Genomic DNA, 17569 nt, shown 5'->3' with positions numbered 1-17569 from the left:
GCAGACACGAAAGTAGGTAAAGTTGGGCAAGTTTTGTCAAAGCCCAAGCATGGGTTCCTTGGAGTCTTGAATCCAATGTGATAAACCTGTATGATTTTATGCCAGCCTGCTGGGTTTAGTAACAATGAGCATTTGAAATCATCTCCTATCTGTTGTTCCTTAGTGTTTTGCCTATCACATCCTTTCAGAGAAACCCTTCAATAAAAGACAATAAAAATAAATGTCTTCACAGCACAGAGTAAATGCATCCTCCTTTATTAAAACAATCTTATTTGGGCTTGGTCCTTAAACAGGTAGTGGAGAAGAGCAACAGGGCAATGTGAAGCCAGGCTCAGTGCTTGGAGATGTTGTGGAGCCCTGGTTACACTGTAATTCATCCCTATATAGGCAGGGTTGCATTCCTAGCTTTTACCATTGCTTATAACCTGGATTATTTAACTGCACAGAAAAACATCAAAATGAATCTCCCAAATCTTTCCTTTAAGGTACCTCTGTCTTTAGTAATTTTTATATGTTAACTAGAAAGTCATGTGTTAACTAGCAGCAGAGTGAAGAACTATGTATTTGTGATGAAGAGTAAATTTAAAAGCTCTGGAAGACTTTACTGTGTCCATCTCTAGGTAAAGGAAAACAAAGTAGTGTGTGAGAGCTCCCTGGCATTTTACTCTAGCCGTGGACCTGGGACATGTTAGATGAGGGTAGCAGCAGCTCAGTGTCAGTCAGATGCAGTTTTAAGCTGACAGGCAGAAAGCGCCAGCAGGCAAATGCAATGCACGCTTCCAGCCCAGCTTAATGGAATTGCTCTAGCCTGTATGATCGCTTTAGTACGCTGTGTTTATGTTATCGATACTAACAGCACTGGACTGTTAAAGGATGGAAGGGTCTGGCTTTTGTTGGGGTGGTATTCTGATGTCAAATTGAACTATGCTGAAAGTAAAAGTTCTGAAAAGCCAAAGTGATGTTTTATTGCACCAGTGGTAGAGAGGACTGAGACAAGTGAAACAAGATCCTTACAAAGCACTGAAACATACATGATGCTAGATGCTGAACTGCGATACATCCAGTGACATCAGTGAAGTTTCAGCTCATTACACAGAAAGCCAGAGTACGGTGACAGAAAGCAGGTCATGTCATAAAATGAGTAATCTTAATACAAGACAGTAATCAAGTGAAACTTTTCTATGTGCAGTTGCTGTCAAAGGTTTTGTTTCTATTTCTGCCTTTCTCTGTGCTTTGTACCTCAGCAGTCTATCAGTCTTCCCAGTTATGGATCTGGTCCTGCTTCCATCAACATTAAAGTAGGGAGGATCAAGCTTTCTGTTATCTGTGTATTTAGAAGGTGAATGTGATGTGCTTTTTGCCGCAAGCTTCTCCTTGGTTTTGATATGTGGTATGTTCAAAGACTTACAGGATTGGAATCCGAATTTTAAATCCATTGGAGGAAGAACCTTGCATTTAGCACACAGGGGTTCAATTAACCCATTAGTACCAGCTAAGAGCAGTGAAATGGTGCTCTAGACACCATGAGTTCCCACTATGAAATAATTTCAGTCTCTGAATACCTGCTGCAAACCTTTAGAAAACTGTACGTTCCTTTTCCAGCAGAGCTTCCCCACTAGCAAACTCCTTGAGCCTGTCAACCAACCAAAGAAAACCAGCCCACACATCAGGATCCATAAGCAAACTTGGCTATTGAATTATGGACACTTCACTTTTTCTTTTGTAGTTCAGGAATTACCAGCCTTCCAAATCTAAGTCACCAATAAATGGGCTATGCAACTGCCTGTCTCTGTCAGCCCCCTTCCTTCCAACCTACACAGCCAGGAGAGAAGCCTTTCACCTCTGGAGTTTTTGTTCTTGGGAGGTGTATGCTTACAAGCCTTTGCCTCATTTTCCCCTAATGTTCTTCTTCCTGAAAAACAACAATCCAGATGTTCCCAAATTATTTTATTCCTAAACCCCAAGGAACCCAGCTCTATGACATCTCTTTCATCACATGGCAACGGAACATGATGTCGCAGATTAAATGTTTAGAAAAAATATGTGATGTAATGTGGAAGATGGGCTGACCTGTGACAGACGCATTTCTGTCTCAGCCACAGCTAGTATACATGTAGCAGGAACTGAGGAGAATGCCTTGCCAAATAAACTGCGTAAATTCTCTTCCTGAGTTGCCCCAACACAGTAATCCCTCCTTCAAGTACCCTGGGTTTAAAGAAGTCTCTGGAAAATGCTGTTCTTTGAGACAGAAACACAGTTAACTTAACTTGATACATTGGTCACCCGTCCTCTGTGAACCCAGGGGAAGTGGCCTGTGCTTTTCTCTTAAAATTGAAAAATAAAAAACCACTCTGCAGAAGGTCATGAGCTGGGAAAAGTAAAATCAGCTGTGGGTTAGGCCTCAGGGGAAATATAAGTTACTCATAAAAACCTACAGAGCAAGTTTTGATTAGTTAAGTAATCTGGTACATAGAATTTATTAGAGCTTAAAGCTTTCCTGCGGGACTCCCCTAATAGTACACAAATAGAGTAAAATATCAAAGAAATGCATTTTCTGACAGACACAGAGGGCTACATTAATCCTGGCCTGCCTAACGCGCATTGGAAGGAGGGGTAAATCCCACCCGTTAGTTCCAGCATAATGGTCCAGTTTTCATTTTTTACACATTTGTGTTTCTGATGAATTTCTTGGTGACTGAATGCTTCCAACACTGTTCCCGAGGAGCACACAGAGAAAAGAGGAATATTGCTTCCCTAACAGACTCAAAAGATATCAAACCATTCTGCAGAAAGCTCAAATACAGAATAATAAAGGCCCGTTTCCTCTCGTAAGCTTGAGGCCCTTCTTCTTACACTTTACCACAAGGGGAAATTCACTAGCATTTTTCTGCTGGTGTAAGTGGACCACTAGCTTTACCAGGATAGCACCCTTTCTTTTCTGTGGAAATAGGATATCCTCCAGACCCCCCAAAAGAAGGAAAAAGTTTCTGTTGTTATGGAAAGAAAGTGTTCACATGGTAACTGTTTGTGGTAATGGCTGCAAAGCAGGAATGGTACTCCTACCAGAGTTTCACAATGCTGTTTTATTTCAGTGTTTTCCTTCTACCAGAGTATTTACCGTCTCCTATTGCCCCAGTGGGGAGACTGAATGGTAAAAAAGAGCAGCTGAGATGTGCCTGACAGAGGAGACAGTAGTGAATACTTGGCTTCCAAAGTTCACCATAGTCTTATTATCACAGTTGGAAAATAGTCCTGTCTCTCAGGAAAGCCACAGGTTTTCCACTACAGCAGAATCTACTTCTCTTCCACATGCTAATATCCCAAAGTGATTGTATCACTAAGCTGATGCTTTAACCACCATGGAGGCTCTCCTGGCTGATTAGGGAAACAGGCACCTGTATATCATCTGCTTACATAAATAACTTGTTCTTTGGAAAATGGAGACGAGGATATGGGGAGATAAAACTAGCAATGTGTTCTCTGAGTTGTTTTAAAATTCTTTAAATCTTATTTTGCAGGTATTCAGGAGGGGACTCAATGTACCAAATGCAAAAATAACTGGGCACTGAAGTTTTCCATCATCTTATTATATATTTTATGTGCCCTGTTAACAATCACAGTAGCCATTCTGGGATACAAAGGTATGTATGCATTGAACCCTACATTTCACTTTCAGCCAAGCATGTTTCCATGTGTGTAGACAGACAATTTATCACATTAAATATCAATACCTTGGCAATGTTGGCTTTTGTACACACATAACAAAAAACTGCAGCCTTAGAGTTTCAAACAGTTTTGAAGTTTGGAAACTGGATTGGACATTTGAAAGAAAAAAGTTAGAACAAAGTGATCATTCTTTTGCCATGAAGGAGTACTAACTGGAAGACTCAAAACTCTGTAACATGTGCTATACCATGATTTCACTGAGTTGTTTTGCTATACCTCACCTTTCCAGAATAAATATCCTTAATGAGAGTGCCAGGAATAGTCTTACTAATACAATATTTATCACAGTAACAAAGTGTAGAATCAATATTACTTTGAAATATCTGGCAGAAAGATTGAACCAGGAGGTGTCAATGTACTGAGTTATCTACAATTATTTTGGTGAACAAAGATGCTTAGATGCTTTTGACAGTAATTTCAAAGATCCTGGTAGTTCTGCAACCCAGTAATGGAAAAATGTCATTTGTGCAAGTCATTGGTAGAGCACATTAGAAAGCGCAACTTAAAATTCCTATATGTCCTCAGCAGTAATTAACTGTTGCCACTTAGGCATTCTTATGAATGTTTTGCTGTAAATGCCTGGTTTTGGAGTAGTTGCAGCTATATTAAGTTAAATAAATAAGACATGAGTTTCTAGTAAGAACAAGAAAGTGAATAGCATCACTGTATTATAACGGGACATTGCACTATGTTGCATACAAAACAAAGCTAGCTTTAAATAAGCTACTTGAGTATAGCTCTGAGAGTAGCTTCAAAACCTCTCCAAGAAGCTGGGTAAATATTCATGTGATTAGCATGCAGTGCATCCTGTGCCGCCAGCAGCTGCGCTCGTAGCAGGGCTGACATCACCTCTGGTCCTTCGCCAGTGAAAGAAAAGGAAATTGTGGGAATAGAAAGAGATAAATAATTATTTAAGAGGATTTGGTACAGTTTTGAGTGGGAAGAAAATTAAAACCGCTTGGTTTAGATGGATGATTCAGCCAGGGAGATAAGAGAATGTGAAGGACAGATAGAGACATATAGGTATTCCTTTTTCATGTTAAAGCAGATGGAATGTGTCAAATTAAAATCGAATGTTAAGAAATACAGTACATATATAATTGGCCACATATTCTCTTGAAGAATGTGTAACTGGTCTCTGAAAGTCAAATTCTGAGGAAAAAAAAGTGCCCAGATTCAAAAAGATGTTCTTCATCTCTAGAGATAAGATCATTTGGTTGTATGGAAATGGGGAGGACAAACTTAGGCCTTTTAGAGATACAAATCTGCAGATATCTGCTTACAGCAGATGAGGATGGAATCCTTCCAGGCTGTAACCCAGTCAGTAAACACCTGGGATGTAACAGAATTTTTCTTAAGAGAGTTTTATACAAGGCTATTGGTTCTGGGGCTCACCAGAATACTGCAATCTCACTCGGCATCAGAAACAACTTATCAAGTTGGAGGGAACTTTGCTCTATATCTTGCTTTGGCAAGAATTTGTTCTTGTGTGGGAAGCCACAGCAGTAAGGAGACTGTCCAAAAGATCTCTTTGGGAGAGGGAGTTTCTCTTTCAATCCACAGTTTTTAAGTTTCTTTCTCCATGGGGGCCTCTAGCACTGTCTTTTCCCTAGTCTTTGCTCTGCAGTACCCACTTTTGCTATACTCATTTTTAAAACTCTTTCTTGTATTGAGTAGTCACTGGTGCCTGACCAGTCTGCCATAGCAGTACCAAGCCACATCTATCCAGGGTGAGGACAAAAGAATTTCCCACAAAATAATGGGAAAAAAAAGATTGTAGTAAGGTGGATAATGCACATCTTGCTCATAGACATTAAGACATCTTGGTGACCACTGCTCCACCACTCACTGACTTGGTGACTGCTCCACCTGAATGCCAAGGGCAAGAGGCATACTCTGGAGAAAAGTCGTGTTTACTCCAGGGTGTTACTTCTACAATGCCAAGCAGCAAATGGTCATGTCAGGTACAACCCTTTGTACCTGCAGCTGAAGACCTTTGTCTCCACAGTGCCTAAGTGCTGATTTGCAGGCAAAACATGAATTAGACAAATCCCCAGCTGACAGTACACATTCAAAGGACTTACTGCAATATTTTTGATCATTGGGAAGGAATTAGGCCTTCAAGGAAGAAGAAAACTCAAAATAAAATTTCATAGAGCTCTTGAACTCCCCACTCTGCATCAGTTTGGCTTGTCGTTTTTATTGAAATATTACACTGAAATAAGGAATTCTGCTGGCATCAGGGATTCTTTCAGTCTCTTAGCTGAATTTCCATTAAATTTGCCTCCCACACTTATGTTTATAAAGCCCAAAACTGCTTTTAAAACTTCTATTTCCTACGTGGTATTTAGATGTCCTTTGTGATTTAGAATGTTAAGACTACTAATCAGTGGATTAAATATGGCAGGCAAAATAATAACGCAATGGGAGGCAAAGTCAACATAGAACAAACCTCCAAACTGGTGGTAAAAATTACATAGTAGGTTAGAGAAATCTGAAACCAAAACATGAATTAAACATCAAGGTCATGAAGGAATAACAAGTTGAGTTTACTATTAATTTGCTTTGAGAAGGCACATTAAAACATTGTTTAAAACATCTGTAATTTTTTATGCGTTAAATTAAATGCAAAATACAAAGTTACACTTTTTCTGGCATGAGCCAGTGTCAGCTTAGCCTGTTGAAGGTGAATGATCTCCCTGTGACTCACTACAGTGAGGGAAGTTAACTTGCTTTCAGCTTAAATCTGATAGTTCTCATTCTCTGATCAGTCCCTGTTCTTAAATTCTTGACTAATGCCCACTGTGACTTTCACCTACCAATTTTATGTGTCTCCCAGACGGAGTTTGCTGCCATTACCCAGGGCCAGCACATCCTGGTGAGATGGCACATTTTGTCCCTGCTTCTGAAATAGTGGCTCATATGCACAGTCCTCACTGTTCTGGTCAGCAACTGCTTGAAATTTTGCCTTCTTTAGGGAGGATCTGTACCACATTTTCCACAGTGACCTTGTCATAAAGTGAGATGACAACATGGACAGATCTGACCAAGATGAGAATTTATATCCAAAAGCAAGCTTAAGGCTCTGAGATCAGCAGACTGTTGGGAGCAGCATAGCGGCCCTCATAAGGGATATTACGTTGGTCTGCCATGTTTCACCTTTGCCTTTTTCTGAAGAAGATGGAAAGCAGCTCTTCAAGCCCGAGGCACTCCTGAGAACTTGACTTCTACTGCTGAGAGTGCTTCACATGCCCACCTACCAGGGAAAGTTCTATCCAGAGATGGTGGTGGGAGATACTGCCAGGGAAGGGAAAGCATTCCAAATAACTGGGCATCTGTCCGTATGATCTCTTATGACAGCAACAGCAACAAAACCTACTTTGGCCACAGCTCTCTACTCATTTTCCCCAGAGTTCATGCTTTCCTCGTGCAGGGCAGTAGCAAGAAAGAAGCTACAACTTGCTTAGAGAAGGAGTATGTGTACAGAATCAAGTTCCCCAGGCACACCATTTGTTTGACGATGGAAGCTAACATCCTGCCTCTGCAGAAAGTAAATATATGCATTGGTCTGTGGGATGACAAAATTTGGCTTAGCCTGTATCACCAAGAATCCTTGAGCAAACCCTGCAGTTCATCTTTGCAGAGATCTCTGCTAATTTTCCTGCTGGAGCTGGATGGCTTGAACTTGGTTCTGGCCTCTCTCCTCTACACTTCACATGACAGGACTGACTTGTCCTCTTAGGGGAAACAGAATTAAAATAAAGGAAATGGTTTGTCTGATACAGCTAATTCTGCACTTTGATCAGTTAATCTGGACAAGTCATCACTTGTTCAGTGTCAAATAGATAAAAATCAATACCTTCTGTATTGGAAAGCAGCCTCTAAACCAGCATCTTCCAGTTCAGTGTTGTTTCAACACTCCCAGGCCAGGGCTGCTGTCTGGCATTCAGTTACACATGAGAATTAAAAGCTGTGACTTTCTGTAAGAGACAAGCTGCTGGGGTCTGAAAGACCTTTTAACAGCCTTCATTAGTGACCTTTCATACACAGCCCAGGCACTGCCTTCCCCACTGGCCAGTTGTCAATAATATCAGTAAGGCTTCTGATTAAAGTCCCACTTCAACAAATTTTTGGGGTGTTCCATACAAAGAATGTCCATAGCCACAGGCCAGCTTCGGTCTTCGTAGTGTGGGGTTGTGGTTTTGTATATTCTTTTTACTTCCATCAATGAAAAATACCATATGCTTTTGTATCTTTAATTCCATCCAATCTCAACTAACTGCCAATACAGGCTACTACATATTGATAAGATTTCTACTATTTTCATTTGCTTTGGACTCTTCAGGGGAATATTTTAACCCAAATTTCTAGTGTTCGAATTCATTCAACCATGAAAACATTCTTGTTGTTATAAGATAGTATAAAATCTCAGTTTTGCCAACTTAAGATCTGACATATAAACTGGCATTTACTTGTACAGGAAAAGGAAGAAACTACATTTTCCTTTCATTATTGATAATTTATATACTCATTTTCCAACTCCAAGTGTTTTGCATAACTGCAGAAAACAGATGAATATTACACTAAATCTTATTTAACAAGACCCATAGGTAATGTGACATTGCTAGTCAAGGCACAGGTCCATCAGAAACATTTGGAGTAGGCCAAGCAGAAGTTATTGAGCAATGGTGCCCCTGAAAAAGCAAATCCATTATTACAGCCTGGAACTCTTTAGCAATCTGCTGTCATCTCAGATACAGAAAGCCATGCTCTGACTCTACCTTTGCACACACAAGGGAGTCTCTGTTCTACTGACTTGTTAGCAATACAGAAGGAAGCAGACAGGTAATCTACCAAGGGATGTCTGGTCTCTCTGAAAACCTTGAGACTTTGTTGTAACACTATTTACTTCAATTCAGTTGCACCAGTCATAATCTCAGCCTGCTTTTTCTCCTGTTGGTTTGGGGGAAGCAATAAAAGCCTCCTGTGTAACTGTGGTACCCAGAGTCAGAAAAACAAGGACAAAGGTTAATACAGAAGGAGCAGCTGGTGGAGTGCACTTTAAAGGTCTAGGATTCTTGTGGCTGCTCATGAGCAGCAGAAGATTGCCTAAATTTCCACTTCTAGTAAAAACCCTGATCTTTACATAGCAACAACTTCCATGAAGCTGTTTCTTAGCTGCAGATTATCTCACAGACAGTTACCCCCTAACCCACACCGGCTTACAGAATTGGCTTCACCATCTCAAGACGTGGGAAGCACCTTATTTCTTCTGATGGAAAGGAGGGAGCTGTAGCCTCTCCCATGGTTGGCTCAGATCAATTCTGCTCCCAGTGTAGAAAAAGGGTTAAATAATCTCATGATGAGAAGAAATTTCTGCCCCTGGTTGTGACTTGAAGGAAAAGCTGATGAGACAAGGTTTGCTGTGGAAGCTGGAGGCTGCCTCTGATCTTGCAAGCATTTCCCATTTTTGCCTCTGGAAGTCACGCTGGGTGCTTTATTTGTTGCTCTGCTTTTTCCATTTCCATATCAATCCCATCAAATAATCAGATTGCCTCAGTGACAAGAGAATGACTCAGACATGACAAAATAAGGAGCACATCAGACAAAAATCTGCACTTGCTGAGTGACTGTCATAGAATCATAGAATAGTTAGGGTTTGAAAGGACCTCAAGATCATCTAGTTCCAACCCCCCTGCCATGGGCAGGGACACCTCACACTAAACCATATCACCCAAGGCTTCATCCAACCTGGCCTTGAACACTGCCAGAGATTGAGCTCCCTGGGCAACCCATTCCAGTACCTCACCACCCTAACAGTAAAGAATTTCTTCCTTATATCTAATCTAAACCTCTGCTGTTTAAGTTTCAATCTGTTACCCCTGGTCCTATCACTACAGTCCCTAATGAATAGTCCCTCACCAGCATCCCTGTAGGCCCCCTTCAGATACTGGAAGGCTGCTATGAGGTCTCTATGCAGCCTTCTCTTCTCCAGGCTGAACAGCTCCAACTTTCTCATCCTGTCTTCATATGGGAGGTGCTCCAGTCCCCTGATCATCCTCGTGGCCCTCTCTTAACGAGGAAGGGTTGTTTCAAGACCATTTTGAGTGATATCTGTACTATTGTCAAGATGTTTAACAGTTTATCTCCAAAATATCTGGTAATTGTACCTTCAAACTGCCATCTCAGTCCAAAATTTGCTATCCAGGTGGCATTTTTTAATGATTAAAAGGCACAGGAGAGAAAAAAACCATCCTTTTTAAGGAAAAATGGCTCATAGCAAACTAAAAGGAAGTCTTGGTTCATGCTTCTGAGCCTTTAGGAATCAATCTGCCTTTGCACACAACACTGTGCTTGAAGCATGGCAATACTGTTAAAAGGATTTGGTTCATGAGGAAAACCCACAGAGAAGGATTTCCTCATTCAGGAGAGAGATGGCTCATGAGCAAAGAAATGTTTGGGAACTGTAGGCAGACTGAAGAACTGGAAGAATGGTGGGTCCCACCAGAAGATAGGAGCTCATCCTTCCAGCATTTCACAGAGCCACAGGAGAGTGTAGTGGCAAGCAAAGCAATTTTAAGGTGATTTCTTTTTGTGTTTGATGTTAGAGGTGGGGGTTTTTTATTTGATTTATTGTTTACTAGACTTTTAAAATAATTTTACTTTTATTTGTTCCATAACATACTGTTCTCTTTCCTCTAGTTGTAGAGAAAATGGACAATGTGACAGGTGGCCTGGAAACGTCCCACAGAAGATATACAGAAAAGCTCACAGAAGTGGAGAGTGGGCTGAAGAAATTAGGTAATACACACACAAGCAAAGCCCCTTTGTATTATGGCTTTGAAGTGTTCTCCTGGCAGGTAGCAGCAGGAAATTTACCTCAAAAATCTGTGGCTCTTAACAAGATACAGCACTTCTATTCCAATGTCTCAAGTACTTGGGATAGCACTTCAAAGTAGTTAAGCACAGCTCTCCTTAGGATAGGGTTTTAAGCATACTTCAGTATTTACAGTTCTCACTGAAATCACTGTGAAATCAAAGAAATAGGTTGTCCTCAGGAGAGTCTTCTCTGAGGTAGAGATGTAAAACATAGCAGAAGCTGTTCCACAGCACAACAGATTCTACATAAATCGGGAATCTGTCACCCAGTCATCCTGATGCTGTTTTAGTAATTGAGATTCAAACCTGAAGGCCATTTTAAAATGGGCGCACAAGCAGTGAGGTGTTCAAAACTCTGATGTGTGAGGCAAGTTGATTACTTCCATAAAATATTTCTTAATCAACTCAGGGAACACAGGACACAAGTTTGTTATGAATTCAGCTCTCCCAAGTGCTATTGCAGTTCTCAATTTGCAGGAAGATGGGAAAAATCTTGGATATCTCATTCTACTCACTAAGTGTACATTTCCACATTTCTTCCCTCTCTGGAAAGGAAGCATAGCTGCTTATTATCAATTTATATATGTACAGACATATAGTTTATATAATTAATTTTAGTATGAAAATAAGTAATTGGTTCTGATATAAATAGAATTACATATGAATATTATTAATATACGCATAATGCATGCACAATTTATTTGAAGACAAATTCTGTTTAGCTTCATAAACCACATGTTGAGATGTATATTTCTAGGGAAAATCACTTGTTTGCAGCTTGATCAGAAATTCTTACAACTTTCTCCCCTCAAAAAAATAGCTAGATTCTGAGGTATTTGCATAGTGCATTTAGTTCTGAGACTTGGAGTAATTCAGTGGCATGTGCTTTTACTGATAAATATACAGAAGTAAATGTTATACCTTCAAGCACATGCAACCTTTGGGTTATATTTGGGTTATTATGTTATGCTGATTAAATTTTCACAACTTGGAGTGCCTCTGATTCATTCATGCCCGCACATTTTTACACGCTGCTGGATGGATGGCCAGTGAGATGCTCAGGACCTTCAGTTCCCATTTAAATGGACTTGCCCATGGAGGAAGTTAAAAAAGTCATGGAGCAATGTGTGTGGGAGGCATAAAGGTAAGAGAACTGCTGTAGGGCCAGAGCGATAACAGCATATGGTGAATGAAAGGCCTTCAGGGATTAGCTGTGTGTGAACCTGGCAGTTGTCAGAGCTTTGTGAGGAGCACAACATAATTTGAGCTATAACAAAGAGGTAAACACAGAGTCAGAGCTGAAAAGATCCTGGAATGAGACAAGTGGCAGGGAGAGGAACTGTGCTTGGGAAGATGTCCATCCACAAAAAACTTTGTAAACACTTCAGACTGAAGTCTCACAAGCCACCCACCATTTGATATTTGCCATCATGACTCATTCAAACACACCAGAAGAAAGCTCCATACACTGCTGTATTCACTGTAGTTTATGAAAACTAGCCTGCTTTCTCTTGGGCACATATGAAATGATGGATTTCAGAGTGCATAATTCATAAATATAGCTACACTTAGCATGTATGAGAGAGAAGTGGTTGAGGTCAAGAAAGGGAATCTTCAAAATGAGCGTTGACTGCTTATTTGCTTGTTTTCCATGTCCTGGCTGATGAGCTGTGCAGCCAAAGAAGCTTAATCATATTCAGACAAGCTTCCAGAAGTATTCTGTAGGGCAGTGTAAGCAAGAGCAGAGATGGTCCTCAAGGTTAAAGGTTTTGCCTTCCTGAAGCTCAGAATATAAGGAAACAATAACAACAAAACAGATGTCATTAAAAGCAATAGCAATATACTAGAGAGAAAACCAGAAATACATTATATCCTGTCATATCTGGAGTAGCCTGCTGGCAAAGCTTTTGTCTCTAACACAGATTGTTTTAAAAGAAGTATTAGAACTTTTTTAAAACTAAACCCAAGATTTTAAAAAAATGGAACTATAGGTACTAAATCACAATGAAGATATTCCACCTGCCAGGAAAAAAAGAGTAAAATATGAGCAGCTAAAATTTACTTAGGAGCTTTCAGCAAAATCCAGCTGTGGCTTCAAAACATACACTTACTGATACCTCCCTAATATTTTGAATTCTGTTTGCCATTCAGTTTTCATTCAGAATATAGCACTACTTGACTGCATTTACTCATCAGTGGTAGTTTTTCCCATATATGGTGCTAGAATCACCATTTTGTTCTCCTCAAAAAACCACAAGGCCTTCATTGATTGCTGTTTGATTATAGCTCTGCTAGTGACAGAACTTTCCTTAGTGGTTTCTCTTTTCTGGATAAATACAACATTCTGTCTATTGACAAAACATTTTGACAACCTGACTGTACTGAAAATACACTGTACTTTCCTATACTGTGTTTTTAAAAACTCATCCTAAAGGTTTTCTTTTTTTTTTTTTCTCTCATGTACAACAGATGATCAAGCTGGGCAAAAAGCCATGGACACTAACACTGAACTGTCTAGCTTCAGATCTGACATTCTGGCTCTTCGTCAGCAGCTTCATGACATTGCAGAGAAAACTACCAGAAACAAAGATACACTGGAGAAGCTGCAAGAGTCTGGAAATGTATTAGATGATAGACAGAGTCAAATGAGAAGTGCCTTAGATAGTAACTCTATCATGATCATCAGTGTTAATAAGACTCTTCAGGCATATACTGGCTATATCAACAATCTTCAACAAGACACAAGTAATATTCAAACAAACTTGCAAAACCAAGTGCATTCTCATAATGTGGCCATCATGAACCTGAACAACTTGAACCTGACACAAATGCAGCAGAGAAATCTTATCAGTGTCCTGCAGAAGTCAATGGAAGATACAAGCTTGGCTATTCTAAGAATCAAGAATGACTTTCAAAATCTGCAGCAGGTTGTCCTTCAAGCCCGGAAGGACACCGATGGTCTTAAGGAGAAAGTACAAAATTTGCAGACTTTGGCTGCCAACAATTCAGCATTGGCTAAAGCTAACAACGATACACTTGAAGACATGAACAATCAGCTCAGCTCCTTCAGCGGGCAAATGGAGAATATCACCACAATTGCCCAAGCCAGTGAACAAAATCTAAAGGATCTCCAGGAACAACATAAAGAATATGAAAACAGAACTTCTGCCAAATTTAACCAGCTAGAAGAGAGGTTCCAGGTCTTCGAAACTGATATAGTCAATATCATTAGCAACATCAGCTACACTGCTCATCATCTACGAACACTGACTAGCAATCTCAATGAGGTCAGGACAACTTGTACAGACACCATAAGTAAACATTCAGATGAGCTGATTTTTCTGAACAGCACACTAGCCAATATTCGCTTAGACTCTGCATCTCTCAAGGTGCAACAGGATTTAATGAGGTCAAGGTTAGATGTTGAAGTTGCCAATTTGTCAGTGATCATGGAAGAAATGAAGCTGGTAGATTCCAAACACGGCCAGCTCATTAAGAACTTCACTATCCTACAAGGTATGTAGCTTCCCTAATGATGCCTCTAATAGTCTATGCCAAATTCCTGCTTGTATTACTTGTTTAGTTCTGTGGAAGATAGTGTATGCTGGTACAGAGTTCTGGTGTTTTCCATTATCTAATCCTAAACTTTGTGAATGTAAATGTTGCTTAAATTTTCCTTATTAATTTTCCTATGCCTTCTTTACATAGCTACAATGGGGATGTTATGAAAGAAGGTTCTGACTTAGCAAAATTTATTCCGACTGACTGACTGGATCTGGTTTTGATTTAGTTTCTAAAATAAGCGAGTGAAGGTGTGGAACCTCAAAAAACCAATGCCTGCTAAGAAGGAAATGGCTAAAAAATATACATTGGACTATTCCCAGCAAGGTCCGCCCTTACTGAAAAACATGTTGCTATTTCACTTTCAGCCAGTTGTTAGTCTGCCAGAAAACATCCTACTTTGCTTAGCTTTTTAATCCTGGGATATTTTATTTTCTCCAGAAATAAATAGCATCAAGTTTAGGAGGCTTCTCCCAGCCAAGTATTATCCCAGATGAAAAGAACACTCATATTTCCAACCTGATGTGAACCAGTCAAGCCTAAAAGTCTAATCACAAATATAAATCCATTGCTCCAAATAAACTAAGGCTGAATTAGAGCCAAGATTTCATGTCTGTAACCATAACCTCTCTGATTTCAACCAGGGATAAATCACTGCAGTTTAGGAATTTATCTCTGGAGGGTTTAAAAATACATAGGTTGGCGTGGGGAAGAATATTGGCAAGGCATTTGCTCATCCATTATCAGAATCCCAAATTATTTTGGTTTTTAATGTCACAGTGTTGCCATTTCCTAGTGTGTGTATCATTCTCTTTCCTGTTATAGCTGACCAGTTAGCAACTAGTACTTCGGGTACTCCCACAGTTGGCCTATTACTTGCTATTCATCATTTTGTCCCTTTTTGACAACCCATTACTAACAAAGCAGTGAACAAGGTCAATGCAAGAGAAAGAGTCTTATAGTCTAAGAGAGGGGAGGTGGGGCTAGAAGGAAGTAACAGAGTGAAGGAATGGGAGCATCAACACGCAGGGCAGAGTGTGCCTTGCAGGGACTGGTGCCTCAGCTGGTCACCTAGGGCATGGTGTCATTGTTCGGTTCACAGGACAAGGTGCTTCAGATTATTTTTATTTTATAGAGGCTGAGGAAAGATCAATGCTGTATAGCACCCAAGAAGCAGATGTACAAGCATTACTCAAAGTACCTGTTAACACAGTTTTCACAGTTCTGAATATCTGGTGTTGCTGGTCTGAGACACATTAAATGAGGACCCCTTGTGGGCTTTTTGTTCTGTCCATATCCCCATTTTGCATGCTTACGTTGTTTCAGGCCCTCCTGGTCCAAGGGGACCTAAAGGTGACAGAGGCCCTCCAGGTCCTCTTGGCCCCACTGGCCTAAAAGGACAAAAAGGAGAGAAAGGAGAGCCTGGACCACCAGGACCTGCAGGTGAGAAGGGCCCACCTGGGCCAACCGGGCCACCAGGAGAAAAAGGAGGAAAAGGTTCTAGAGGATCACCTGGCTCCAAAGGTCAGAGAGGCTCTCCGGGCAAGACGGGTCCACCTGGACCAAGTGGAGACCCAGGACCACCAGGTCCACAAGGCAAAGATGGTCCACCTGGGCCACAAGGTCCACCAGGATTTCAAGGGCTGCAAGGAACTGTGGGAGAACCAGGGGTACCAGGACCTCGAGGACTACCTGGGCTACCTGGAGTCCCTGGACTGCCTGGTCCAAAGGGCCCACCTGGGCCACCAGGGCCACCAGGTCCAGGGATGCCAATGGCTCTACAGAGTGAACCTACGTCAGTGCCCGAGGCTAATGGTAAGCTATCAACACGTTGCATGCGTCCTTTACTGAGATACAAATATACATAGTAGAGGGTGCTCACCACTTAGTTTCTAGTTCAAATAACCTCTGCTTCCTTAGACTGAATGTCTGGGATTTATCACAAAGAGCCTTGTTAAGTAGACATGTTGCTTCACTTGTTGCTTGTCCTTCTGATGACCTGAAAGTTAATGTTTACAGCTAAAGAAAAAGCAGCAATACTATGAGTAATAAATAATCCCCTTGACCACACAGCTTAGCCTTGATTGCACAAAATCAGGATCCTAGTAACTGAGACTGGAAAAATTATTCACAGAGAAGGTAATCAGGCATTGGAACTGGCTTCCCAGGGAAGTGGTGGAATCACCATCCCTAGAAGTGTTCAAAAGCTGTGTAGGTGAGGCCTTTAGTTACATGGATTCATGATGGACTTGGCAGTCCTGGGGTAAAGTTTGGACTTTATGATCTTAAAGGTATTTTCCAACCTAGTTTATTCTGTGATTCTGAGTAAATTCCTAAAGTGCTTCAGGTCTTAGCATACTGTAGATGGGTGTGGGATCCTCCACTTACTATTGTCCCTGTGCAGAAAGTTACCACCAGCCCCTTGAGTAACTAATTTAACACAAAAAATTCATATCACAGGTTGTTCTCCTCATTGGAAGAACTATACTGAAAAGTGCTACTACTTTTCAATTGAAAGAGAAATCTTTGAAGAGGCAAAGTCATTCTGTGAAGAGAGGGCATCACGCTTGGTTATCATAAACAACAAAGAGGAGCAGGTAATAACCTTCTCTTTCTGCTTTCCAAGGAGAGAGTTTGATGTTATTTAGCATGTGGAAGCTACAAGGCAAATGGGAAGCTGAAAGCATTGTGAATTCATATGGTGAAGCATACACAGTGATTGACTCCAGTTACCATTTTGTTCACCCTCTGCCTGCTCAGCAGCTTCTCCATGCAGAAGGGCGGTGTTTTGAACCCTTGAAGATGTAGTCCATTATGCTTTGCGTATTATCCAAAATGTGTTTGTTGCAGTGGTGAGTTTTAAATTGTCTGATGTGTTACATGCAGCCTAAAACTACTGTGACCAAAAATATTTTAATCTAACTGTAAGTGTAGCTATACTTTTACAATTGTTCAACATAATTACTTGGTGGCTACATAGGAGTGGGGCTGTCAAGATACCACTGCTTACTTCTGGGGTTTTTTTCTTCAGTTTGTATCTGTAAGACATTGCCTGTGACTTTACGTCAACCTAGTTTTCATGCCTAGCTCTCTCTACCTCACATGCAGACACTGTGGTGGATTCTAATGTGGGTGCAGAGTCTCAAGGCCGACTCCTGAAACGTATCCTCAGCTTAGAGAAATTTTTCTGCCCCTTCCTGTTCTCATAACAAATATGCTCATGGATCTAGAGCAGCTTATCCAAAGATGGTTGTGTGTGTTTGTCCTGAACCAAGATCTTTCTTCCACAGCAATGGATAAAAAGACAGATTTTTGGAAAAGGCAGCTTCTGGATTGGACTAACAGATTCAGAGAAGGAAAATGAATGGAGATGGCTGGACGGATCCTTACCAGTTTACACGTA

At 40.7% G+C, this 17569-nt stretch overlaps 1 protein-coding gene across 1 annotated transcript in view; it reads left to right on the top strand.

The window, feature by feature from the left end:
- COLEC12 (collectin subfamily member 12) overlaps positions 1-17569 on the top strand; it is a 100507-nt gene that overhangs the window by 76423 nt on the left and 6515 nt on the right. Inside the window, exons 3-8 of the mRNA XM_034060757.1 lie at positions 3519-3641; positions 10429-10527; positions 13075-14121; positions 15493-15981; positions 16627-16763; positions 17457-17566. Coding sequence (XP_033916648.1) covers positions 3519-3641; positions 10429-10527; positions 13075-14121; positions 15493-15981; positions 16627-16763; positions 17457-17566 — 2005 coding nt within the window. The remainder of the gene's footprint in view (positions 1-3518; positions 3642-10428; positions 10528-13074; positions 14122-15492; positions 15982-16626; positions 16764-17456; positions 17567-17569) is intronic.

This window comes from Melopsittacus undulatus, chromosome 1 (assembly GCF_012275295.1).
Source record: "Melopsittacus undulatus isolate bMelUnd1 chromosome 1, bMelUnd1.mat.Z, whole genome shotgun sequence".
NCBI classification, from domain to species: Eukaryota; Metazoa; Chordata; class Aves; order Psittaciformes; family Psittaculidae; genus Melopsittacus; species Melopsittacus undulatus.
Note: the sequence above shows the minus strand (reverse complement) of the source record. Positions and strands in the feature narration are given on the sequence as shown.